Raw genomic sequence first — 26,935 nt, forward strand, 5'->3', positions numbered from 1 at the left:
AGATTGCCTATGTGGGTATGTGTGTTGTACACATATGTGTTTTGTGCACATATGTATATTGTGAGCATCTAAATACCTCACACTTAACATGCTTTGTAATTCTCTTCAAATATAAAAGGCTAATGATTCTAAGTAGCAAAATTGTCCAAACTATGTTCCCTAGTTCTCCTGAGAATAAGAACACCTCTAAGCAACACTTACTATTAATAGATATTCATGTTTATACTGGCCAGGTAGGAATGAGGTTTTTTTTTTTAATTTTATTTTTCCAGGCATCTGTGAATGGAGCTACTCCTTTTTTTTTTTTCTTTTTTCCTCTTCAAGTATCTGTTTTCTAGCATGTTTAAACATTAGACTTCCTGTTCTGCTTGATTTTGAAAGCATTTCCCGTTCACCTATCACAGGTAATAGCATTTCTGTGTAGCTGTAGTTTACAGGTAGCAAGTTCAGACAGCCACCAGTTCGCCCCATTGTGAACACGGAGACCTCTCTGGACTCACAATTAAAGGCTACATAATGCATTCCACTACAAGTGACGAAATCCAGCGCCCAGAATAACAAGCAAGACAACTTTTTAAAGTGACTCTTGTTGACCAGTGTCTCCTGTGTATTGGTTTGGTAAGCTTCTGGTGGATTTTTCAAAAGGCTAGTATGAATTCTTCTGGATTATTCTCAAGGAAGAGTGACTCTTCCTGATGGCAAAGCAGATACCCTAGCATACACACCAGCAGGTAACTGCCATGTTCCTGGAGTCAGTGAGACTCTGTTAAGGACGTTGAAGTTGTCCTTCTGCTCGAGTCCAGGGAGAGAATGCTGAAGCTAGGTGAGTGAAAACTGCTCTCAGATGATCTTGGGTGTGATGTCTTTGTCGGAATCTGGCAGAAAGTTCAGATGACTAAGTGACATGGTGTTACTGTGTACCGGGAAATGATGTTTGTCATGGCTTTAGAAGGGTCGTGTTCAACACATTCTTGATTTTCTTCTGCTGTGGCTCTGGATGTGGAGAGCCAGTGGTAAGCTGAGGGGAATATGAATATTGTGGGTGAAGAAAATGGCATTTGAAGTTTGCATACCGTTTCATTTTTAAACAAAACGAACGGTTGAAATGTTTCAGAAATGGAACTCTGAAAAACATTGAATAGATTTGTTTTGCCTAAAGTTTCTGCATTACATTTCCACTCCTGTCTTAACTGTAGGACACCTCTGGTCCTCAGTGGTCTGGCTGCAGTGGTAATACTGTGGGTGTACTATAAACACGAAGGAGTTTATTTCTGTTTTCCCCTTGGGCCCTTGTCAGAATATTACTGTTGCCATTTTCTCTCATAGTCAGAGAGCAATTTCACCTTATATATAAAGCCTTTCATACTTTTAAAATAACATCTTGGACTTGGTTTTAGTCATACTAATGCTTCTACAAGTAGACTTAATTTTACTTTCAAAGAAAACGGGAAACCTTACCAAGAATCAAAATAGAGTTTTTAAACAGCATTTCAAATTGTATTGGCATTTACACACTTTTGTTCAAGTGAAGGCATAGTATTTGCTTAGGTTTATCTAGACTTTTTTTTTCTGCTCAAAAGGCTTTCTGGAGCTTAAATTGAATACTAGGAAAAATCTACAAACTGGAAGACATAGGTGGTGTTGTAATATCTAGTCTCTCTGCTCATTAATTAAACCCTTGGCAGCTGGTACTATTTTGTGGAGTCATGACTACTTCTCTTGGATGGAATGTGGTCACCTGCACATCATTTATACAAAATAAACATTTGTCTACCAGACACCCAGAATGGTGCATGTCTGTCTAGTGTGTGTATGTGTGTGTGTTTTCTACCTAATATATACAAATGGTTATGTGTCTGTGACTGTACATCACGGTGTATATACAGTCAGGACCAGAGCCCGGTTTGCTTGGGAAGGTTTTATGGAAGAAGTGAGTTTGGGGTAGAGTTCCAGAGGGTGGGTTAGTAATGAACTTTGGCAGAAAGAAATATACATAAAATGTCCAAGGTTAGAGTGATTAAGTCATATGTGTTCATGGGTAAGCATGAACTGCTTGAGAGCAGATTGTAAATCAGTGGTTGAAATAGACCAAAGTAAAGAGGGAGCAAGCCTGTGAGAGCCAAGCAGAGAGCCAGAGGGGCAGGGAGGTGGGTGGGACTCTCTCTACTGCTGCTGTGAATTTCCCCCGTGGGCAGCATGTCCTGCCCATGTCGCCATCTAGTGGAGCTGGCTGAAATGTACATGGGAGCGCCACCACCTTCTCTCATTTTAGGATAAATTGTGTGATATTTTGGCAGTAAAGAAACGTTTCTCTTTTCTCCAGGGGTTTTAAGTGAAGAATAGAGAGATAAAATGGATATAGTTATGTCCCCCCCCAAAAATGATATTCATTTAGACTCTAAAAATATGGAACCAGATGTCAACCAAGAATTTCTTAGTCAAAAGTTTTATGAGAGTGCTGGGTGTACATGGCTCCGCAGCCAGGGCATGCATTTAAGCAGTTCTGTAGCAGAGAGAAGCATACCACAGCTGGCCCTGAACCCTTGGGGTTTTCACTTGGGTCAGCTTGTTTTTTTTCATGTGGTTAGAGTTCATCCTGGTTGCAGAGAGCACTCTTTCCGTAGGCACCACAGTCCACAGATCTCAGAGCCAAGACACCTTGGAGGTCGGTACTCCTTCTGCCCTCCCTTTCACCCATCCATGTGTGTATCCATTTTGCAAATGCTTGCTGAATTTCTGTTAGGTTCTAGGCACTCTTCCAGGCACTGGGGATGCACCAGTGAAAAAATTGCAACTCTTGGAGTGCTGGCATTCTATTTGATGGATACTGACAATTAACAAAGTAAATAGTAAAATAAATACTAAGTAGGATACTACATACTAATGAGAAAAAAATGAAGTTGAATAGAGAAATGGTGTGTGTGTGTGTGTGTGTGTGTGTGTGTGTGTGTGTGTTGGGGTAGTGGTGATGGGATGGCAGTGGTTGCAATTGGGAAAAAATCCTCACTGGGAGTGTAATAATAGACACACCTGAAAGGTATGAGGAAGCCAGACAGGGATATCCTGGGGCAGAACATTACAGGCAGAGGACAAGCAGCTGCAAAGGCCCAGAGGCCCGGATGGCCTGAAGTGTTTCAGAAACAGCTGATGGGAGAAGATATGAGTCTGAGAGCTGGTGGAGGCCAGCTTAGAGGGGGCTTTCTTGACAGTTGTAATGAATTTGACTTGTATTGGACATGAGATGAGAAGACATTTGATTTAGTCTAATCTTCTTTTATAAATGAAACTTAGGCCAAAGAATCCAAGTCGGGTGTCCGTTGTCATCCAGCTTTGTAGTGTCAGAACTGGGATGGAAACCTGCCTCTCCACTCCAGCATTCTTCCCTCCAGCCTGCCTGCCCAGCTGGGAATGTGTGACTACACACAGGCTCAGACGTCCAGGTGCAGTGTGGTCTGAGAGGAAGCAGAGTTCTGTGGGCTCCTCTAGCAGCTGTGTTTCTGTAAGGTTCATGTTGGTCACTCCCTCAGTGTGTCCTTTACTACCTATAGAGGCTCCAAAGCAAACCTAGGCACAGGTGAGACCTTTTCCCCCACAGGAATATTATGCCAGATACTGCTTTCCTCAATTTTGACATGGAGATAAATTCTTTGGGTTTTCCCCCGAAGTTCCCTCCCAATCAACTGGTGAGTCCAAGCACCTACAGTCTGATGATGACTACCCTATTCCTTATCTGCCTTCATGTTTAAGTTATTTGGATATAGTTAATATGTGACAAGGTTTCCACAATCCTAAAGGGTTCAGTCATAGTTCCCTGTATGACACCATCCTCATCAAAGTGAGGTTGAGCATTAAACACTATTGAAAATTAATTTGAAAACAGAATTACTAGTTGAGGAGGGAGTGTGTACTCATTGTCTCCAAGTACAGCTTAACGGGGACAGTTTGTGTCCATTACTCTGTTGTCTCTTGCTGTGCATTTGAGTCATCCTTCTTCACTGCTATGACTAAATGACCTGACAAGAACAATTTTAGAGGAGGAAAAGTTTATTTGGGGCTCCTGGTTTTAGAGATTCAGTCTGTAGATAGCAGTCTCCATTCCTTGGGGCTTGAGGTGAGGCAGAACACCATGGTGGAAGAGTGTGGCAAAGGGAAGCAGTTCATGTGGTGATCAGGAAGCAGAGAGAGATTTTACTCACCAGATACAAAATATATCCTCCAAAGGCATGCCCCCCCCATTAACACCTCCTCCAGCCATACCCTACCCACCTTCAGTTACCATTCAGTTAATCCTGTCAGAGGATTAATTCACTGATTGGGTTAAGACTCTTATAACCCAGTCATTTCTCCTCTAAACCATCTTGCATTGTCTCTTTTGGGGGATGCCTCACATCCAAACTATAACACTGTGCTTTGAACCAGCTCAAGCCTTTTTTCCCCTCTTCTATCTCCTGTATATTTTATGACTATTTTCCTCTGGACATGGGCCAAATCCTCTAATATCATTCTCTGATGAAGGTCAGACCAGTGCTAAGAATAGAAAAGAAGGACTTTGAGCTGTCACCTGCATTGTCTCCTCTTGTTTAATCATCCTCTGCCCTGTCTCCAGTAGATGAAGTGACATGAGGAATTTGCACATTCTAAGCTCTCTTGGATTGTTCAGTCCCTTTCTCTTAAAGTAGAGCTCCCACTATAATGTGAGATTTACACAATCATCTTTTTTTTTTGTCAACCAAGGTGATTTCATATGTTCATTCATGTTGTCTATAAACGACCTCTGAAATCCCACCAACTTGAACCATTAAGTTGAGCATTGGTTTGCATCCTTTGGAATCAATTCTTTCAGTACAGTTTTTTGGCCACCAGTGGAGCCTGAGGACACAGAATTCTGTGGTCTTTTGGTTTATTTGTTTTTAGGAGAGTGATGCTTCCAGGGAGAGCTCTCTGAACTGGACTTGGTAAGAAGGAAAGAATGAGCGCTTGCTGAGGAAATCCCATGATCAAAACTCAGGGCCAAAAGGACAGCAAAGCACAGTAGAAATCCAGGTATTTATGTGGGGGCTGCTGTGAGCAATAGAAATAAGAAAGTCTGACAAGAAAAATTTCTGCAATTCCATCTTCTCATCTAAGCAGGAACATCGCAAATATTTTTTTGTGTGTGTGGGAGATGGAGAATGAAAGGGCTTAGTTCAAGGTCACCAAAGACAGTCTAATGAAAACCCTAGATAATTTTCCGGCTTTTGGGATTCAGTGTTTCAGCTGCAAGACCATAGAGTGAAACTGCCAAAATATAACTAACTGTGTGCAATGTGCCCTGTTAAAAGCAGCACCAAGGGGACGTTGAATACTTTCTAAAGCAAAAATCTGGCCTGACTTGAACATATCAGTGCTTTCCATTGTTGATTTGCCTCTTCTGCTAACTACTTAATGGTGTTTCTGTCCTTTGCCATGTGTGCCCCTGAGGTTCTCACTATATCTCAGCTCCTGGGAGAAATCCCAGGCAGACCTGACCTCGCTCCTGGTGCTTTACTTCAGAATGGAAGAATATGGAGCTTTCACACATACATACCTTCCTAGCACTTTCTCTCATCTTATAAGTCTTGCCCTTTTTGTCCCATCAGAGAGTCAGCCATCCCAATATGACAAGCATATTCCCATGTAGTGTCCATCAGGAAGCCCCTTAGGGTTGGTGGGCACACCAGCCTGTGCATGGAGGAGAAACACTAGGGACCCAGTGATGTCAGGAACTCATGTCCTCTTCAGTCTACCTTTGGTGGTTGAGCTTTATCCTGAACTGGCTTCTCTCACAGTAATAAGACTCTGCAGCAATTCTAGACTTCACGTCACAGCACACCATCCAGGAGGAGACAGGGAACTGGCTCCTGGTGGCTGTCAGAGTAGTGAGCAACCTTTTCCAGAAGTACCATGCAAATTTCTGACATCTCAGTGGCCAGTTCGTTGGTGTCAGTATCTGCTGTGGTGATTGGCTTGGGCTTGGGTTGTCTACCAGTTGCTCTATAGCAGAGGGGTATGGGATTGCTACAATGGAGTTAAAATGGTCAGGCTGCTACCCAGAGAGGGAGTAATGGAGGTGACACTGAGTCTGCTACACAGGTGTCCTGTCATGGTGTTTCTTTACTGAATTGCTTCTTATTTGGTGACTGGTATGGTACGATATAGGGGATGGAACCTTGCATATGGGATTATTGGCTCCTGATGACAAATGTCAGATGCTCTTAGGGTGAGCAAGGACACAAGTTTCATGAACCATGGTAGTGCTGCAGATCACAAAGGGAAATTCTCAAAGGTCAATAAAGCATCTCCATGACCTTGCACAGGGTACCACAGATCTGGTCAGGTAGGCATCAAACAATTAGAATAAGAAGTAGAGAAAGTTGCTGATAACTCTTCAACCTATGGTAATTACATGTCATCATAGAACACTGAAGTCCCACAGAATTTTTCTTTAAAAGCTATATAAGGCAGCTGTATATTCCTGCGGCCTTACATCTTAAAGATAAGACCTTAATCACTGTATTTGACTAATTGTTTTATTTATTTAAATTTCAATAACTGGGCTCTGCACATGAAGAATTAAAGCAAGGCAATCAGTCCTGGAGGATTTAATTTAATTTGTTCTAGATTGTTCCTGTGGGGCAACATTCAGAGGGCTATGAAGGAGGGAAGGGCAGAGTGATACAGGAAAACATTTTTGCGGTGAGTCAGTTGGAGCAGGAGAGGTGTCAGTGTATCTTTTATATATATCTATGGCTGCTGTCTAGAATTCCAAACTTCAGAGCCTTGTTCCCAGCTAGCCAGCATTCCCTGTCATATCCCTGAGGGAAACAGATATACAGAGGGCCAACTAGAACAAAGAACCTTTTATCAGGGGGCTTTGATTCAAACACTAATGAGAAACTACAGTGAGATAGGCCATCCATGAGACTCCTAGAAATCAAATGCAGGAGTACTGGGCTGGACTTCAGGGGACCAGGGATGTAGAAGGCTTGCTGAGCCCCCAGGAGGCTGAATTCAGGAGGAGCGCTGAGCTCCTGAGGCCACAGTCGATTTAGTTCTAATTCCTATTAAGACACTTGTATGATGAGCCTCTGGAAATGTTGCATCAACTTTCTGGGCCTGTTTTTTCATTTGTAACCATGTTTGAAGAATGAGGAAATTGAATCAGAACCTCAAAACCTTCTTTTGAGCATCAGCTCTCTGATTCTTGGGTTCTATGCAGCCTATGGTTGGAAGTATCACAAGGAACGAAGATCAGGGGAGGAATGGGGATGTTCTCCATGTCAGGACATCCAAACAGACAGATGACAACACCATTTCTGCATTGTGTGCTACAGGTGTCTCAAATAGCTACCAAGTAAGTGGCTCAACTGGCTGTGTGCCAGGCATGAATTGCTCCAAGTTGAATGTTGTTCGTTGGAGATCACAGATAGTGCCTTTATGGCTACAGTTCACTGAATGGAAGGGTTATTTCCTTTCCATGCCAGAATAGGGTTCTGGCTGCCAGGCTTGTGTTCTTGGACATCCTGATGTCAGGAGTAGAGCCAGAACCCCTGAGTACTTGAGTCCAGATCAGGTGGTGACTCACAGCAGGTGCTTCTGTTAAAAAGTGGTTGCAAAGCCACAGTCACATTCATCCAGAGACTGGTGAGCCTCACTGTTGTTTTGCATTGCTGTTTTGTTGAGAGTCTTATTATAGTACTATTGCATGCTGTGGCTTACTGTTAGTGATTTTGTTGCTCAGTGACTCACTTGTGCTAAAATGCTCATTGCTGGACCTCCACCTCTGTAGGACAGAGGGTGTTTGTTTTAATGTTAGTCTGTGTCAACCAGTGGTCCCCTTAAATCAAATGCCTATAAGAACCAAGCAAGTACTACAAAGATATACATAGCCCTCTGTGTGAAATAGGGGTCTTGTGGCTTGAGGCAAACTTAGAACAGATCGTCTTTAAAGGTGTTGAAGTTTGGATGAAAAATATAACTTACCTGGCCAAAGAAAAGTCCACCTTGAACTGGATTAGCCCTAAGGCTATCAGTTTGTGATTCTTGGGCTATAAGCCAAGTGACTGCAGCTGTCATGGCTGTGTTTTCTCAGTGTCAGAGATACCAGATTTTTTAACCCTTTTATGGTTCCTTTCTTTTGTGTGTGTGGTGCTAGGGATTGAACCCAGAGCCTTGTGCATGTGAGGCAAGCACTATCGATTGAGCTATATCCTGACTTCAACTTCCACCTTGGATTAGAAAACTGGCTGTCTTTGGGAAAGACAGCCATGATAATTTTCACCCACAATTGGAAATACCTCAAAAGAAATCATTCCAGTGAAAGTCATTTTTAGCCTTTGGAGCCTGCATCAGTTTAGAGAAGCGGAGATGGAAATCTCAATCAAAATAGTTCTGAGTCTTTTACAGCATTTAAAAAAATTGCATCACAAAAAATAAGGAGCCCCCAAGTTTTTGAAATTCACCTTCCTGCTTTGTAAGTTGTTTATTGGTATAGTCATTCCTCTTTGTTTTTACTGGGGATTAGATAGCAATGAGGTTAGTGATCAGGGCAGAGCTGGGAGTGGGACATGCTCGCATTCATTCTCTTCCCAACCTTCCTCATACTCTTAATTTTTGCATCTCTGCTTTCTACCCACAGTGCCCGGTGGTCACATCACACTTGCTAGGAAAGAATAAAGAAACTAGTGAATTCATTTACTCTGAGATGTTATCACAGGCCTTTCTTCCATGGATACTTGTATTTTTCAAAGAATCCAGTGATGAAACAGAGAACATGACAGAGAAAATAGGGTGGTACCCAAAGTACTGCTTCCCTAATGAGAGTATTTCCTGTATGCTAAAATTATAATTTGGGGGTTCAGGAGCCTCTCCAGGTGCCTCAGAGATGACACTTTGTATTGTCCCCTTTGGGTCAGATCTACTGGACCAGCACCTGCAAGAGGGAACTTGGAGGGAATTTGGAGGTTGTTTTTTTTTTTTTTTTTTAATTTACATTATTCAAATTCCTGTCAGAGTCCATGCAAATTTTTGCAAAGGTATTTTTGTAACACCCAACTTCCTTGTGGCTGGTGTTGACCAGTGGCAGAGTTGTGGATACTTAAATATTTCTTTCTCAAAGCCGCTCAAATTTGTGCCAAAATTGTGCTCTTTTGATGGTGCTTTCTCTGGAGGGTACTCTCTTCAGGGAAACTTTCTTAATGAATGGTCCACCAAGGCTTTCTCTACTTTCTTAACACAGGGTTATTCTGCAACTCCTTGCAATTTGGCTTCTACCTCTAATCATGTTACTAAATTCTCTTTATCAAAGGATCCCCAGTGGCTGCCTGATTATCCTAGCCGTTGATTTTTTCTTCAGCCTTCCTTTCCCACTAGATATTCCTTCACCTGTGGATCTTTTTGCATGCTGTCTTCCTTCTTTTCTCCTCTTCCTTTGCTGGTATTATTATTTTTATTATTTTTATTTTTTGCAAGCTGCTTTTGATGATTCGCTGCCCCAGGTCTGTTTTAGGTTCTTCTGTGAATTGTCCCAGAACCTCATGCTTTTCTGCTATTGTATTTATCATACTGGATTCTAATTAGTAAGTGGTTAGTGTCCTTTCCAAAACTTTCCAGCTCCGGCTCCCTAAGTCAGTCTGCTGCAAGAACAGATAAGAAAGCTGTTGTATCTTTGACTTTTGCCAAGTGCCGTACATGGTAGGTCTTCCACAGATTCTTGTGCAATGGAAAAAGTGTAAATGAAGTAACATCCGAATGGTGTTACCTACACCTTGTTCTGGAGGAGACAGTGCATCTCTGGTTTCCTCCAGAACTTTACTTCTCCCTTGGTCCCTGGTATATCCAATTATGAGTTGTAGAGGGCACATTAGAGGCTGTCAATAAAGTGATACCTCACCCTGATGAAGACAGTTGTGAGGAAATCCTGGCCCTTCACATGCAGCTCCTTCATTACCAGGCAGTAACTCTCTGCATTGCTTGTGTTGAGCACCTTCTGATGAAAGCTATGGAGTGGATAAGTTTAAGGGTTCAGACCACCAACAGAATGGGAAACACTTTGTTCAGGAGACCAGACAAATGGGTGTCATGAATTGATCATTATTATGGAGGAAGACCTTGAATATTTGACAAGTGAAGAGAACCATAGACTAAAAGTTAGAATTGATACAGTATTATGTATACACAAAATCATGTAGACGGTACTGAAATTTCTGGGCTATTTAAGGAATTTTCAAGGTAATTTTAACCATATGTGATTTCACTTTATGGATGTTAGAACCCAGTCTCGCTCCTCTCCTCTGAAAGCATGACTGTAATATATTAAGGGAGTTACATGATTTTGTAGAATCTGTGTATTGGGACAGGCTTTCTAGAGCATTTAAAAAGAATGTGAAATCCTAATCACTTGCATATTCTTGTCTCTTGAAATTGGGCAGAAATTGTTGACTGAGTGTAAATACAATGAAAAATAACTTTATAAGGCTTAGTGAACAAAAGTAGGTTTCTATCTATATTATAAAACAGTGTGGTTAACAGTGATAATCTACTTCGTTTTTTAAAAAAAACCTGTTCTATAGCCTCTGATAAGTAAAGACTAAATATTTTATGTAATCTGTTCTAGAAATAATTTTACTTAAGACTGAGCTATATAGGAGCCCCCCACTCCTGGAGAGAGCTCTAGTATATGGGAAATCAGTTTGAGAGAAGAGGCTCAAGTACATGCCACGTCAGTTTCCCTTCTTAGACCTCAATCAGACTCACTCAGTGTGTGAAGTGGAATTCCTCGTGTCCCTCATGGCCACACCTGTTCCTCCTCTGGGCTACCAACACACAGCCACTTTTTAAAAAATTATTGTCTGGCTCTCTTTCCCTAGGGTCAGCCAGGTTCTAAGCCTCCAAGTCAGCTTGGCCCTTGACCTTCCTTACTGCCCCATACTTCTTTTCTCCTGGTGATGTGGCAGATTTGCCTTTTAGTGTTGTAATTTGTGTTTTGCTCAATCAGAGAGACACCATAGTGTAGAGAAAAAATAGCAAGCAATGAGGTCAGAAGACCAACATTCTAGTCTCAGCTTACGCTCAGCCCCAGCTAAGTGGCTATGGGCCAGCCACTTAATATCTCTGAGGTTCTGTATCATCAGAAGCAAATGTTCTCAGTGATACTCAAGATTCCTTCCTTACATGCTTGTTATGGGGATCAGTGGCAAAGTACGCCAAAGTATTTCATGGACTAGAAAGCACCACCACACTGAGATGCATAAGAGAAAAGATATGTTCTATAATGTGTCTAGTATAACACTAGCATGTAGTAGATGCTTGATAAATTATACTTATTATTGCTGATGGTAACATAGCTTAATCTGAACACATAAATTGTTTGGTTCTAAACTGAGTTATTGATTCAGTATTTGGGGCTATGGCCAAGTGATATACTTTTTATTTCTCTAGTCCAAAAATAAAATCTTTTGGATAAAGTCTTACCATTTTTTTTAAAAAATAACTAAAAATTTTTAATTGACACATAATATTTGTATATATTTTTTGGGTATAGTGTGATAATTTGATACATGTGTATAATGTATGATGATCTAATCAGGATGGTTCTCATTTCTAGCTCCTTAAACATTTTTTTTTTGTGTGTGTGTGTGTATGTTGGGAAGCTTTGAATTCCTCTCTTCTATTTCTTCATAAACATATAATAAATTGTGGACTATGGTCACCCAACTGTGCTATAGAACATTAGAACTTATTCCACCTAATTGTATTTCAGTGTCCTTTCCAATCTTCCTCTCTCACTTCTTAGCCTCTGGTGGAAGGTCCACTTCCACTAGAAAAACTGAGATCCACCTTTTGAAGGTGCTGCCTTTTTATATTTGCTGATTGATTTCATCCATTGAGAAAAGAGATGGCAAAATTAATTACATGTTGTGCAATTAACCCAAATTGGCTTTAGAAAGCACAGCATCTTGTGAATGGAAGCAGTCTCTGAAAATGAGTTTGTTCCTTGGAGACTTGCTTAATAGAATGTTTATTGCCAGAAAGAAATGCATGCCTTGAATAAAGAGGTGTCTGGAATTCCCATCTGGGATTTATTAGTATATATATATATTCAGGTGTCCAGTGCCGGATGTTAGTTCTTAACTTAAAGGAAACAAAGTTTCCAATCTGAGGATGGAGAAGTTGCTGCTCTTTTAAAGTGGGCAGCTGCTGCCGGTATCTTGCTGGCCCTGGAAATTCCATGAACTGAAATGGAATTTTGTCCAATCCATCTTATTAATGGTCTCTATGGTAAAATGCAGTTGGTTGGATAGGTGGCTAGTAAGATTGCTTTTATAAAGATAAGCACAATCCATTAGTTCAAATCTAGAGTCCAGTGGACATCTACTAGGGAGGCTTGCATCTGCTCAGCCCTCTCTGTTATGAGGATGTTAAAGGAAGTGTGTCCATTTTGTGCATGTTGTAAAACAGAAGGTTTGCAGCTGTCAGAATTATTTTCTTCTTGGCTCCTTTTCTGAAAGAATTTTTGGAAACTTGTTGGATTTATGGATGATTACAGAGTGTTAGCCTCAGTTTTCCAAAGCAATGCGTATGTCCTTTTCTTTCTTTCTTTTGAAGGTAACAGATATATATGTACATAGTTCCCCATAATGTCCTTTTGGGGCATGGGGAAATTCAATTTATTCTTGTATGTTGTCATAACTCAGTATTATGAAATGATAAAATTATTATTTCGTTAGTTGTATAGAGCCTTCAAAGTATCCAATATGCATTGTGCTTTTTAGAAAGGGGAAAAAGCAAACACACACAAGGTATAATCTTATATTTTAAATAGCCAAGCTTACAGATCTGCCTCAGAAGACAACTGACATCAAGATGGTCAACTTTAAGTATAATAGATGTTTACTGTAGATGTGTAAGTTCACTAGACTTTGTAGAGGAGTTGGGACCTGAAAAGGGCACTGGAAGGGTGTAAGAGCAGGAAAACTAGACAGGCAGCAGCTGCTCCCACGGTGTGGCTGCACAGGGTATCATGATTCATCGTAAGGTTTCTTTTAGGTCATTTCCAGTTAATGAAAGTGAGCATCAAAAGTTTCTGAATGATTACTTACTCTTTAAACCACCCAGATCTACAAGTGTGTGGGCGCACATTCACAGCTTTGTCTCTGGTGATGCGTTTCATGCTCTCTTGCATTGCACTGGCTTCTTTGGGAGCGAGAGGAATAGTGTCTTCCCCACAGCCTGCCTTATCAGTGTGCCTTCATGGGTACAGGGATTTAGGCAGCCTGTAGTTGTGACAGGTAGGAATTAGTGTATTCTACCTTGAGTGGGCATTTGAATTTTCAACCCATGGTCTTGTTGATGAGAAAACAGCTTAAAAATCATAGGTAATGCAAACTAGAGATGATGGCCTTATTGATTGATGTAGGAATGGAGACCCATCAGGAAATATTTTGATTGTAGGATTTAGATTAGAAACAAGGAAAGACAGAAGAATATAAATAATGATAATCATAAGGTTTCTTGGCACCATTGCTTAAATGGGAAGAAATTTAATAATTTGTATAAAAAAATCAAGATGCTGTGTTGGGGGTGGAAGTGAGAGGCTGTCTGTGCCTTCAGGGATAAGGATGTTTCTAGGTATAGTAACTCTAAGGAAACTCCAAGCATACAGGTCCTAAGGGCAGTAGGAAATGTGTGGGCTGGAGCAGAGATTCTCAGGTGATCCTGGCTCATGGCACCCTTAGTGTCTCTGTAATTTTTTTCATGTCATTTCTAGGACAAAAGAAGTACTTAGTAGTTAACGTTTATCAAGTGCTAAGGTCCAAATAACTTAATAACTGTATAGCCCTGTGAAATAATAATTGAAAGATAAAAAGGATTTTACTTTCTTCTTTATTTACTAATGCACATGTACACCTATTGGGTACTGCATGTATCAGTCATGGTCCATTCAGGAGACAAACCACACAGCAATTTGAACAAAAAAGTTTAAAATAAAGAAATGTAAACTAGGAAACCACTATGGTGGTTCTTAAAAAATTAAAAATAGGATTGCCATATGCTGTCACAATTTTACTTCTAGATAGAGTCCCCAAATAATTAAAAAGTATCTTGAAGAGATATTTGTGAATCCACATTCATATTAGCATTATTCACAAGAGCTAAAAGGTGAAGGGAATCCAAGTGTCCATCTGTGGAAGAGTGGATCAACCAAATGTGATGTACAGATGAAATGAAATACCATTCGGCCTTTAAAAGGGAGGAAATTCCAACATATACTACCACATGGATGACCCTTGAGGACACTATGCTAAGTGAAATGAGCCAATCACAAAAGAGAGATACTTTAAAATTCCACCTAGATGAGCTACCTAGAGCAGCAGTCAAATTCTTAAAGACAGAACAGCCCAGTTAACAATTTTGCAAGATGAAAAAGTTGTGGAGATAGATGTTGGGGATGGTTGTACAAAAATGTGAATCTACTCTTTGCTGTTGAACTAGACACTTAAAAAATGGTTAAAATGGTAAATTTTATGTTACGTATATTTTACCACAATTAATAATAATACTATTACAAACAGAAATATGAACTAAAATGGGGGTTGGCTAATAGGAAATAAAGAGAACTCTAAAGAATAGAGAAGTAGCAGGTATCAGGAGCAGCTACCACCCCAGGAGATGTGAACACTCAGGCGCAGGCTTCCCTCCACCCCAGATCTTGTAGGAGGGGGATGACTGACCATGGCTCCCTGGGTGGTAGAGAAATTGCTGTAGTGCTGTGTTGACAGAACTTGCTGGAATAAGGTTCTGAGGAAAGCTGTTTACAGGAAGGTTTCCACTGGAAGCATTCTGCTGCAAATCACCTCAGAGAGAGGCCAGGAAAGCCACTGGAGGCTGTGTGGTGCTGACCATGGTGCACAGCAAGATCCAGCTGCTGAAGAAGGCGTTCGCACTCAGGAACTGGGTGCTGGAGAAGCCATACTTGCTTACAGGAGCTTGCAGAAGAAAGCACCAGAACCAGGAAGAAAACTTCTTCCTGTAGAATCTCTGCCGTGCCCTCCACTGATGAAACAGAATCATACCAGTCAGCAAAAGAGAAGATATATAAAGGTCCCTTCTTAATTTTTTCACGGCAAGTAATGAAGTTGAATGTGGAATGTGAAATAATGAATTTATCACTAGCCACTCCATGATTTCTCAAACCTTCAGATCTGACTGGAACCTTCTACCCTCATTTCCTGTTCCACATCACTTTTTGCATAATACTTGCTTTTTTATCACAGCAGCCTACCTTTGGAAAGAAATGATGTCATTGAGAGGAAAATAGCAGAGGCTTATGTTAAACTGTGAACTAGCTGGAATGAGTAGCTTATGCAGTGTCTGGGGTGTTGAATATTGCTCTGTTTCCCTCAAAATTTAAAGCATGCTGTAACACCCTCGTGTTTGCTGTGGTGCTCTGAGGTACACTGGCACACAATTGGGAGATCCCAAAGTTAAGATCAGGACTCTTTTTTCACGAGTCTTGGCCACGCCACTCTAACTTATGAAGTTCCAAGGTACCAATTTAATGCAGAGTACAGCAGAATTATGTAAAGTAAAAATTATGTGGGTTCAATATTATTTTTTGAAAACCTCTTAGAAGGCTAAGAAGTTTTAAAAACTGATATTCCGTCTACCAGTAAGTATAAGACTTACTGTGTATGTGCTTCCTATAGCACTGGAACAGGTTGTTGTTTCTTTGGGACCAAATGATATGGTTGGCTTGTCTTCATAGGCATTTTGCTATGAAAAGGTGCCTAACTCAAAAAAGCTGGAAAAGAGAGTTTTGAAAGTTCTTTTTTATGGTGCAGTGGTAGCTGACTTTCCATTGTATTTGTTCTTTATAGTTATACATAACAGTAGAATGTATTTTTGACATATTATACATACATGGAGTATAACTTCCCACTCTTGTGGTTGTACATGATGTGGGGTTACAATGGTTGTGTATTCACATATGAACATAGGAAAGTTATTTGAACTTATTATGAGGAAATGATTAATGTTTGAGACAATGGATGATGTAAATATCCCAGGTTGATCAATACACAGTGTATAAATGTTCCAAAGCATTACACGGCATCCCCAAAAGATGTACAATTACTATTTCAGTTTCTTAAAAAGACACATGGCCTTGGACACAGTATTCACTCACCATCACTGTGTGAGCTACTCACAGTATGAGAGGGCATGCATCGATGCAGAGACTAGAGCCAGGAGGGAAACAGCAAATTCCCAGCTTCATGTCATGCTTACTTTGCTGCAATAGTGACTGACTTTCCATTTCATTATTATTTCTTCTTGGGCTGGCTGACTGTACATGGCTGAAATGGAGAAAATTAAATGACATGTGATAGGACTTTGCTGAATTGAGACGAGGTTAAAAAAAATATCTTTGGAAATATATTTCAGATTGAGAAAGTGATTTTTTGAAGCTTTCTTCTGTTGCTACTAGGAAATGTATGGACAATATATTACCTTGTCTTTAGTAGGCAAGCACAGTGTTCAGATTAGCTGTGTCTTAGAAAATGCATTCATTTGGTGAGATCTACAATTTTGTGAATCTTGCCTAATACATATTTCTATAGCTCTTCTTTTAAGGACAGGCTGAATAAACCTAAGTTTTGTAACCAAACCTATTCAAGTGGAAAAACTTCTGATCCATGCCTTTCAGTGCTACCTGAAAAAAAAAAAATAATAATAACCTCCCTTTCCCAGAACCCTGTTTGGGTAAGTTCTGCTTCAGTGCACATTTCACCACCTGCTGAGTTTGTCTGCTGAGTGTCAGCCTTGGCCACCCACACCTGGCAAGCCTCTTGCAGCCCTGTAGCTTCCCTGCCAGCCTTTTCTGTCTCTTAAACTATGACTACTTGGCACACTGTTAACTTCCTAGAGTCTGCCCATGTCAGAAACTCAATGTGAAAATCAAATCATGACAACCGGAAATAGGTTAGACTTCCAAACAGATCTTGGACCAAGAGTCTGTGATCCAAATTCCACATATGGAGTACCACCTTTGTTTTCTTTGTGGATTTCAATTTTCAGAATTTTGTTCAGAAACCTGGAGAAAGCTCTTCACTGCTCAGATACAATCAAGTAGGACTCATTACTTAACCTGCCTTGGCATTGTGTTCTAACCACGTAGAGTGAGCACACTGAGGAAAGAAGAGATTATCACTGGCCATCTTAAGCAGAGCTGCTTGCTTCCGAATGTTTCACAATAATCGATAGCAGATGTGTAGCTGACACTAGAAGGTTGCATAACTGTCTCATATTGCATGCAGCTACATCAGCCAGTCATTGTGATGGGGGCTCCACTACGTTGTTGAAAAAGAGAATCCAGTTAAAAACCTGTTTATCTCATCACAAAATTATTTTCTTACTCCAAAGGGTAAAGACAGTGGTTAGAGTGAAAATGACTTGACAATTACTGCCCTTAGACTTGAATTTCAGGTCACTGTAAAGAGGAAACTTCTAACAGAAATGAAATGGGACTGTCTCTTGTAGGAGGTTGCCTCTGCTATGTAGTTCATGGAGGAGATTCCAGAAGACAGAGTGCATGTTGACGTTGATGTGTCTAGGAGGTTGCTTCACCAGACAAGTAGAGGATTAGAGATGACCACTCATTTTGCTTCCAGGCCTGAGTTTCTGTAGCTGTGATTGATCATTGAACATTTTTGTGAAGGAAAACCCGGAATGTGTTGGTTGGTTGTGACTGATGTATCTCTGTTGAATTCTTTCTGTGGCCCCTCTTGTGCCCTCCCCATGTTGACCCCATGAACCTGAGCATGGTAAAGAATTTCACTTTATATCATCCTCCTATAAGGAGGATCTGGAGGATCAACATTTAGGGCCTCTGAATAAATACTCTTTTTTTTTTTTTTTTCTTCTGGTGGTTCTGGGGATTGAACCCAGGGCCTTATTCATGTGAGGCAAGCACTCTATCAACTGAGCTATATTCCAACCCTCTGAATAGACACCCTTAAACAACCTAAAACAGCCTGGTCTTATTCACAAAAATTAAGCCTGACATCATCACATTTTACAAAACTGCAAACAGATACTCAGAGAGGTTTAATGACTTGCCCATGTTTAAAGGACAAAGGACTGAAGAACAAGATGGTGCCTCATGCAAATGAGGCACCATCTGGGCTGGCTGTGCTTGTGGTAGTGTCAGTCCTCATGCGCCCCTGGTCTCCCAGATTTTCTGTCTCCAGTCTCCCCACTTGTGTTCCTGGTAGCCTTATATCCAAGGAAGCTTAGTTAGGGTCCTGACTAAATTTTTAATTTGAAAGCATATAGTCTCATGTTACTAAATAAATAGAAGTGGCTAAATTTATAGCTTATTTAAAGCATTAAATATCAAGAATGGAATGACCTTAGTTTGAAGCTGCGATCTAAGCACTTTAACAGAGCAGTTTGAGCAGTGTGTGCTAGAATCACGTCCAGCCTTAAACTCTTAGCTAAGCTCACAATACAGCAAGCTTTGAGGCATTCCTCTGCAAAATAAAGAGCATGAATCTTAGATGAATACTTGATTAGAGAAAAACATTTGAATATACAAGACAGGAGGCCTAGCCTGCTTTCATTGTGACCTAAGAACATAATTACTTAGTTTGGTGACCTTGAGCAAATAATCTTTTCTTTAATTGCATGTCTTTAAAATGGATATCATGACCCAAGGAAGCTTATTTAGGAGACTAAGTCAAACCTTTAAAAAATGCAAGGTATCATTGCTAAGTATTATGAAAGAAGGAACATGGGTCATAAATTCTTCAAGTGAGAGTTTCAGACCTGATGCATTTATGTGTGTGTGTGTGCGTGTGTGTGTGTGCGTGTGTTGTGTGTGTTTACAAGTTCTTTAATGAGAACTATTTTTTAGGAGAGAAATAAAAGCAAACAATGAAATCTTAGGAAACAAATGTACCCAGGTGAACTGCTGTCTCCCTGTGTGTGCCCCCTCTGAGGTCAGCACTCTTCTCATTGTCTCAGAAGTATTCACTCACATTCAGAGTGTTACTGATTACAAGGAATTTCCTGAAAATGTCATGGGAGTCTGAGGAAACAATTTTCCCTTAACTGAAAACTCCCAGAATCTGGTCACCAGTAGCTCTTCTCCAATTCCCCATCTTCACATTCTTCCTCAGTTTTCTTCCTTGATTCTGGTAGTTCTGCCCCATCTCACCTCAACTCCCCAGCCTTGCCCCATTTCTCAACAACACATAAACTAAGGCCACTTGGAGCACAGAGTTTGACTCCCTAGAAGGTACATAAGTGACCTCTGTCATTTGAGCACCCTCTTCTCAATTTCTGATAGATAAAATGTTCTTAAGGCAAGATCACCTGGATCAGGTAGGGGCTGTAGAAAGACATATCCTTTTAGGGGCCTCACTAAATTGCCAAGGCTGGCTTTGACCTTTCCATCCTCCTGCCTCAGCCTCTTGAGCTGCTTGGATTATAGGCATGTGCCACTCAGCTTGGCCCTAGGCCTACCTGTTTGGGAAGGTTAAAATGTGTGTGAAACCTGCAGCCCCAGCCAGGTGAGACCAAAAGCAAAGATCTTTTCCACATATGAGGAGAGAAAGGGAAATTCAATTTTATATATAGATCATAGAAATCCTTAAAGGCATAAATAATAGAAAAAAACTGAGGAAAGCCTCAAAGTTGAACAGAGGAAAGCTGTTTTTTATATTAAATAAACTATTTTGTGACCTAATGTTTTGTATGTTCAGATTCAGCATTGTGTCAGGAGGATAGAATGAAAAATACTGATGAAATGACCTGAAGTTCTTATGACTTAGAAGCTGTAAGCACATAATTTCCAGAGAATACTTAGAATACTTTTGCATGTGAACAAAATATGAATATCTCTACTCCCTCTACCTAGTTCTGCTAGTTTTCTCATCTCTGCCTCTCTTAACTTGCTGATCTCCCCTATTCTTAAGAGGTATCTAGGCAGCAAAAACCCCCAAAGCCTTGACCTTTTAACAGCTTTTCTTTTATATATATATGTATGGTTTAGGAGAAGACTTTTCTGTTGCTCTGTGATAAAAGTTCAGTTGACCACTTTTTTAGAACCAAGGTGACTTGTAAGCTTGACTTCATTTGATCTGTGTGCAAAATTATACTTGGAAGCTCCAGGGAGATTGGACCCATATATAGGTGACATATGTAAATATTTGATAATGAATGAATGAAGGATATACCATCATAATCTTAGCCAGGATTTTAATTCTTCTATGTTGACAGAGAAGATGAAAGAGCCATTATTGGACATGTGTTGGAATTCACCATAATATTTAAATGTACTTTGTTACTAAATGAGAAGTGTTGCTAACTTAGTTGCTATTTTATATCAGTTTGTCTGTAATAGATTGTTGATGGAACTTCCAGATTTCCAAGCTAAGGATGTTGGAGTGTTTCTTATACATATATACAAAAGTAAACAAGTCCCACGTACAGGAGGTAATAAATCATTATGCTGAACTGGAGTATTAGTTACTGAGGCTAAAAAAGTGCTAATCCTCTTTTGAATAAAAGCCTGGGAAAATCAAGAGTACTAAGTATATATTTGGAAGCAGCAGAAGACCAAGGGATCCCTAGAGAGTCTGCTGTCCTTTGTCACCAATTTTGCAAGATATGGACATGGGGCAGGCAGTAAGTTACCCAGGGCAGATGGCTTTGAGGTCATATAGGTGACAGAGGAAGGTCCTTATCACATACAATCTTTTTGTTGTTGTTGTTGTTATTGTTCTAATTAGTTGTACATGACAGTAGAATGCATTTTGACACATTGTACACAAATGGAGTACAACTTCTCATTCCTCTGGCTGTACATGGTGCAGAGTCATACCAGTAGTGTAATCATAAATGTATATAGAGTAATAATGTCTGTCTCATTCTACCGTCCGTCCTTCCCATCCCCACCACCCCACCCCTCCCTCACTCCCTGCTCTGCACAATCCAAAGTTCCTTGGTTCTTTCCTACCCCACTCCCCCACTATGGATCAGCATCCGCTTCTCTGAGAAAACATTTGGCCTTTCATTTTAGGGGATTGGCTTATTTCACTTAGCATCACATACAGTCTTAAAAGCTGAGCATTAATTGCTCTTGAGCTAGATCAGGACATTCTTCCCCAAGGTGACTGCTGCACTGCATTTAAATACAAAAGAAGTTTCTCTCAAGGATCTTGGTGAATGTTCAGAGATCAGCAGAGCTGTTAACATGACTAAATTGAATTACAAGGCTGCCTTGGCAAGCCCGAACTGTTCGTTCAACAGTTGTTCTCCTTGGCTAACCTGAGCTGGGCAGAAAACCTTTTCCTGAACCCATGTAAAAAACAAGCAGGACATTAAGGACATGTGCTTTAACACACCTAATGTGGTTAAAGGACATTTACCTAATATTTCTTATGGGACCACTTTCTAAAAGAAGAGTGAAAGTAATTCTGCTGGGGATAGACTGAGCTTGGCATTTGAATTGTCTGGATTTGCATAATCATCACCTTGAAAAGGTATTGCTTTACCCCAATTATAGATCAGTGGAGACTCTCTCATTTGTGTAGCACGTAGCCTTGGCGAGAGTCTTTAGAACCCCTGGTGGACATCTGTGGACATCTGGGCTGCAGTGGGGAAAGGACGGATTGTATAGGAGGAGAGAGGGGACTGAATGATTCCTTGGGCAGGACAGAAAAGGACACTTGTGATTGCTGAGGGAGCATTTCTTTGGTTTGGAATTATCTTCATCTCAGGTTGTTTCTAGGTCTAGGGTCTAGGGTACTGAGTATAAGGTACATATTTCAGCAACTTCTAATGAAGAATGTGTGGCACAAGGGACCATGAGGTTAACTAACTTTCAGAATGGTGCAGTCTTTTTACCCTTAGGGGGGCAAGGCCAGTTTCTGAGTCTCCACAACTGATATTTTCCAGGTGTTTCGCTTCTCTCCTCTCCAACTGGCTTTTATGTCTTTCTTTCTTCATCTTGTCCTTTCAGTGAGATTGTGATAAAATTCTGCCAGGGTCCTAGGTATGTTAAAATTATTTAGCAGTAGGAAGTAATTTAACACTTAAGCCTCATATTAATATTTAGAACGTCTCCCTCCTTGCTTGTGAATAACACACTCTTTCTGTTTGAACCCCAATACTAAAATAAAACCCAAGAGTATGTTTTACAAAAATTTACTTTTAATTAGTTACAATATGTAGTACTTATGGTTTTCAAATCACTTTTTACTATCATTACCTATGTAATACAAGACATAAATACTATTTTTATACTCACTTAATAAATTAGGAAGTGGAGGCTTCAAGAGGTTAAATAATTTGCTTAAGGTCATACAAAAAATAAATAGCAAAATTAATTTAAACTCAGACTTCTTAAATCCAGGTCTTTTATATATTCTTTTCATTAAATTTACCACAGTGCCTCTATTTTCCCCTGTATAAAATGGAAAATGAAGTAAAGGAAAGCAGCTGGAAAGTAAATTTATTAAAAATATAACTTTTCTCACAATTTCCAAATGGATCTTTCAGATATGTTATTCTCTGAGGATCTTTTTTTTTTTTTTTTTTTTTTTTTGGCCAAAAGTTGGTGACAAAACAAGTGCTCTGTAAACTACCCCAGTAAGACAGGTATATGGGTGGCAGCTCATGTCCCCACTTCTCATAAGGGAAAAGCAAGACTCTGTAGAGCTAAGGTGACTTATTCTGCCAACTTTAGGAACCTGTGGGTCAGATCTGGGGTCAGAACTGAGCAAAAGCAGTTAATGAGCCAGTCATTCTGGGTTTTGAATAAGAACCTCCTTGCCCAGATGAGTAAGTGGTTAAGGCCACCAGAGGCCCTGCTCTGGGGTTTGTGATTCCATACCTGAGGACGACATGGACAGTATCTGTATTTTTTTCCTGGAAAAAAAAATGTACAGAACCCAGCAGCTTTATAATTCATAATTTTGGACATAAAAAACCACAAGGCATAGAAAGTAAAGTGGGTGTCGAAAAAATGTAACTCTAAGTGTAAGTTTGCTTATATGCATTTGTTATTTATGTAAAACTGCAGCGCTCCCTGAGATGACTTTTTTCTTTATGGCACATTTATTTTATGTTCCCAGCTTTTTTGAGTGAGTTTGCCCTGGGCACCCCTAACCCTGCCTCCGCCTGGTCCTCCGCCCCACCTGCGGTGAGCCAGCGGGGCCGGGTTGCCTTGCCTCCGCCCCATAGCCTGGCATGCCGGCCTGGGCGCTCGCCGCTCGGGGGCGGACTCCTGCCGCCCAGCTGAGACGCAATTCGTCATTCTTGCAGAACTTTCCCCCTGAAAATCCCTGCACCAGAACCAGCCCTCCCGCCCCGGGGAGGTTTGGATTTTAGTGGTTTTCGTTCCTTTTTATGTTCCGTTGTGTGCGGATCTTTCTGCTGAGCGAACTTGCAGCTCGACAGAGTACATGTCAGCGGCGATCGTGCCTGCAGCCGGTTACCCTGACACTATGCACTCAGAAACAGAAGAATCTAAGGAAGGTATGATTTTGATTTCTCTGGGGGCTGGCTAACTTCTGCTCAGGAATGTGGAGGAAGACAGTAGTCTACGCTAATGGGAGTTTTTACGTGAGCCTTGGGTACTTTGTCTACTTTCTGAGCCCAGTCGGAGCAGAATATGCGGAGCCGGGTACCCATCTCTGACTCCCTTCTCACTGGACAGAGAGGGAGGGGAACTAGAATGCGACCTAGCTCAGACTGCCCTCTAAGTGGAGACTTCTCTTGAAATGAAACCCTACTATGATTTCAAGAATGCAAAATGTGCTTGAGAAAGGGCTGCCTGCATCAGGACAGCCCAAAGCCAAATCCCTGGGACAAGCCTAGGAGTGGAGAGGGCCCAGGGTCCCTTGAAAAGAGGTTTTAGGAATTGAAAACGACGTGCATTTCCGGCAAAAAGGGGAAGCTGAATGAGGGGGAGAAGTGAAAGATCTTTATTTGAGGAATAGGTTGGTGTATTTAAAAAAAAAAAAAAAATTTTTTTTTGTGTTTAAACTGGCTTTTTGGCAGTGAGTTCATTTTGTTGGGGTCTGAAAGATATGAGGGGGACCTTGTTCAGCTTGAAACTGAGGAGAGTTTGTTTCTAACTTTGCAAAAGCAAAGAGTTTCATTTACTTCTAACAGAGAACGGGTGACAGAGCTGGAAAAACTCCAACCAAAACACAATTATGCACTGGTGTTAGTTTGGGGAGTTTATTTGTGTGTGAGTGTTTGTATGCTTTGTTTCTGAAACTTTGTATATATAAAAGTCTCCTTGTAAGTGGGAGTGGTTGGGGAAAAGTAGAAAGTAAGAGGGGAGAGTGTTCAAGATTGTGAAATTCCCTTTTCTTTTCAAGTAGCTCTTGGGAAACTGGTAAATTTGAAGTCAGTCACAGCAGCCCTGGCAGCCTGAGGAGCAGGCAAAGGCTCCATTTGGTAGACATCAGTTAGAGAGAGCCCTTGAAACTTGTCCTCTTCTGCCTTTTCCTGATTCCTTTCCCAAAGTAAAGCTCTCTGTGGGCTGACATTTGTCTTATTATGCTCTGAGAGGGAAAAGGTCAATAAAAAAATAAAAAGTCTTGTTTATTAGAAATACAGGGCTGGCCTAAATGAAAAATGACAGCCAGGAGCATTGTTTTTGAGCTTGATGTGGAACTTGGGGGATTAATGTTTCCTTGCGGTGGCCTCTATTCTAATGGAGCCATGTGTTGATGGATGCTTTTCTTTTTTTATGTCTTGTTATTATAATAGCAGTTTATTTTAACTCAAAAGTAGTCAAAAGCAAGTAGGAATTGGACTGAAAAAACCATTGGTGAATTTTTGTATGAATTACATAGCATTTAAATTGGCATTTCCCCCTAGGCCTCTTTTCCCTCTCTTTTGGAAAAAGAGTGAGGAGATAGTGGAAAACCAGTCTTCTGAAGAATGTATTGTACATTCCTCTAGCAACATCCATGCCTCCTTTCTGAGTTCTCTGGTTGTGTTTGGAAGCATCATGCAAACTGGAGTGTTAGTGAGCTCCCTTGAACTTGCTTCTCACTTGCCTTCTACTTGCAGTCCTGGACTTTGTGCAAATGTGCTACAATCACTCAGAATGTTTCTTTTAAAATAATCTGAGATGCTAGAATTTTAAATCAATGGCCCTTAGGGTGAGAATTTTGAATAAGACTTTAGGGAAATTGATCAAATACTTTGTTAACCAGATAGAATCATTGTAGCTTCTGCCAGGAAATAAAAGATGAGTATCTGTGTGGTTTTCATGTAGTGTCCTGGGTATTTCCTGTAAGGGCGATTATTGACTGTGATCTAGAACTTTCCCTCTGCTACCATCACTCTGATGTCTACCAAAGCTAAATTGGAAATAACTCAGTTATTTTCTCTGTTCTCACTAATCCTAATTCCCCTTATAGATACTTGTTTTTTTTTTACCAGCTGCTGGCAGACTTAAGGTATCCCACTTAGTGTGAGATCACTACTAGCTCTTCACAATGTCTGCACTGCAAGAAAATTGCCTTTGGATGCTTCATGCCTGATTTGTTGTAATGGGAGATACTTTTAAGTCATTATTCTGAGCTGCAGTCAGAGACTAATATAATTTCTTGGGAGTGGACTCCAAAAAAAAAAAAAAAATCAAGTCGGATTCAGAAATCCTTGGAGGCCAACATATTTCTGTATGTGCATGAATGTAGAAACAAATGACTGGGGATATTGTTAAGCCATCATGGCTTAGAATGTATTTGACTCCATGCCAGGGGTGCTGAACCTTCAGCCTCAGCCTATAGACACCTTCTAAAGAAATGGTTTAACTTTGCCTGCTTGTAAATGAATAGATGATTGTGCCTAAGTATTAAACTGAGAAAAAGAATGGAGGACTTGCTTTATTAAAAGCTGAATGAGTTTAAGATATCTAGACATAAAATGAATAGGAAAGCAAGGAAAATGAAGGAAGAAACACACTTTATTAAAAAGGGGAGTGCTGTTGAAAAGAGCATGTCAAGTTTCCAGTGGATGGGTGTTTCATGAGCTGATGGCTACTTATTTGGCTACAGTTGCTTCCTGTTAAGTAAATTAGGTTATTATGAAGTAGTAACAATGAATGGTAGCTGAGATTTCTAAGGGTCATTTTATACCTACATATCACGGAATCCAAGAATTCTTTGCCCTAGTTATCAGTTTTGGTGCCAGAAATTGAGAAAGCCATTTCTAAGGACTTGAAGAAGAATAATGGTTGAGTGGTGAGCAAGCTGAGCTCCCCCTTCCATTGACCAAATTCCCATTTGCTACCACCTTACCCAGTTCTCATGTGCCTCATTAGTCTTGCTATTTCACAAAGAAAACAGTAGCCATCAGACAACTCCCTCAACTTCCTGCTTCCAGACTGACAGACTCACCTCTTGCACACCTTCCCTCCCAGTGACGGTGGAGTGGGTGTTGCTCCTACTCCAGAATGTCACTCCTTCATCTTGGGCTGCTACACCAGTCAGCTCCAGGTCTTTCCTGACTCCTTCCCTTCTCAAGCTCCCCTGAGGACATTGGCACTTGGCTGGTCTTTCTGACCAAAATATCCTTGTCTTCACCCAACCCCCTTTTCTTGGCCAGCTCCTTGGAGAGGCTTTTTCTGAACCTCAGCCAAAACTAGGGTCCTCTGTTGCCTTCTCTCAGAGCCACCTGTTGCTTTCCTTGCTGACACTCACCAGACTGGTTAGCATTCCTTCTCTTCTAGTCCACAAGCTCTTGAATACCATATCTGTTTGATCTGTTTTATTCCTAGGACCTACACAGCAAGAGGTACGTATTAAATACTGTGGAATGAATGAATGACCTCTATTGAAAGTTAATTTTCAGCATCACAGGGTAGAGAGGCATATGCCTGCAGTCCCAG

The 26,935-nt window shown here is 40.7% G+C and overlaps 1 protein-coding gene across 2 annotated transcripts in view; it reads left to right on the plus strand.

Annotated features, from left to right (window-relative positions):
- Tnfaip8 (TNF alpha induced protein 8) overlaps positions 1-26,935 on the plus strand; it is a 110,997-nt gene that overhangs the window by 48,374 nt on the left and 35,688 nt on the right. Inside the window, exon 1 of one of the 2 annotated variants that reach the window (XM_076855885.1) lies at positions 23,368-23,559. The exons of the other annotated variant lie outside the window; for it this stretch is intronic. Within the exon in view, the coding sequence (XP_076712000.1) occupies positions 23,487-23,559 (73 nt within the window). The 5' untranslated portion in view covers positions 23,368-23,486. Of the gene's footprint in view, positions 1-23,367; positions 23,560-26,935 lie in introns of those variants that run through there. 2 annotated transcript variants of the gene reach the window in all.

This window comes from Callospermophilus lateralis, chromosome 5 (assembly GCF_048772815.1).
Source record: "Callospermophilus lateralis isolate mCalLat2 chromosome 5, mCalLat2.hap1, whole genome shotgun sequence".
Classification (NCBI taxonomy): domain Eukaryota; kingdom Metazoa; phylum Chordata; class Mammalia; order Rodentia; family Sciuridae; genus Callospermophilus; species Callospermophilus lateralis.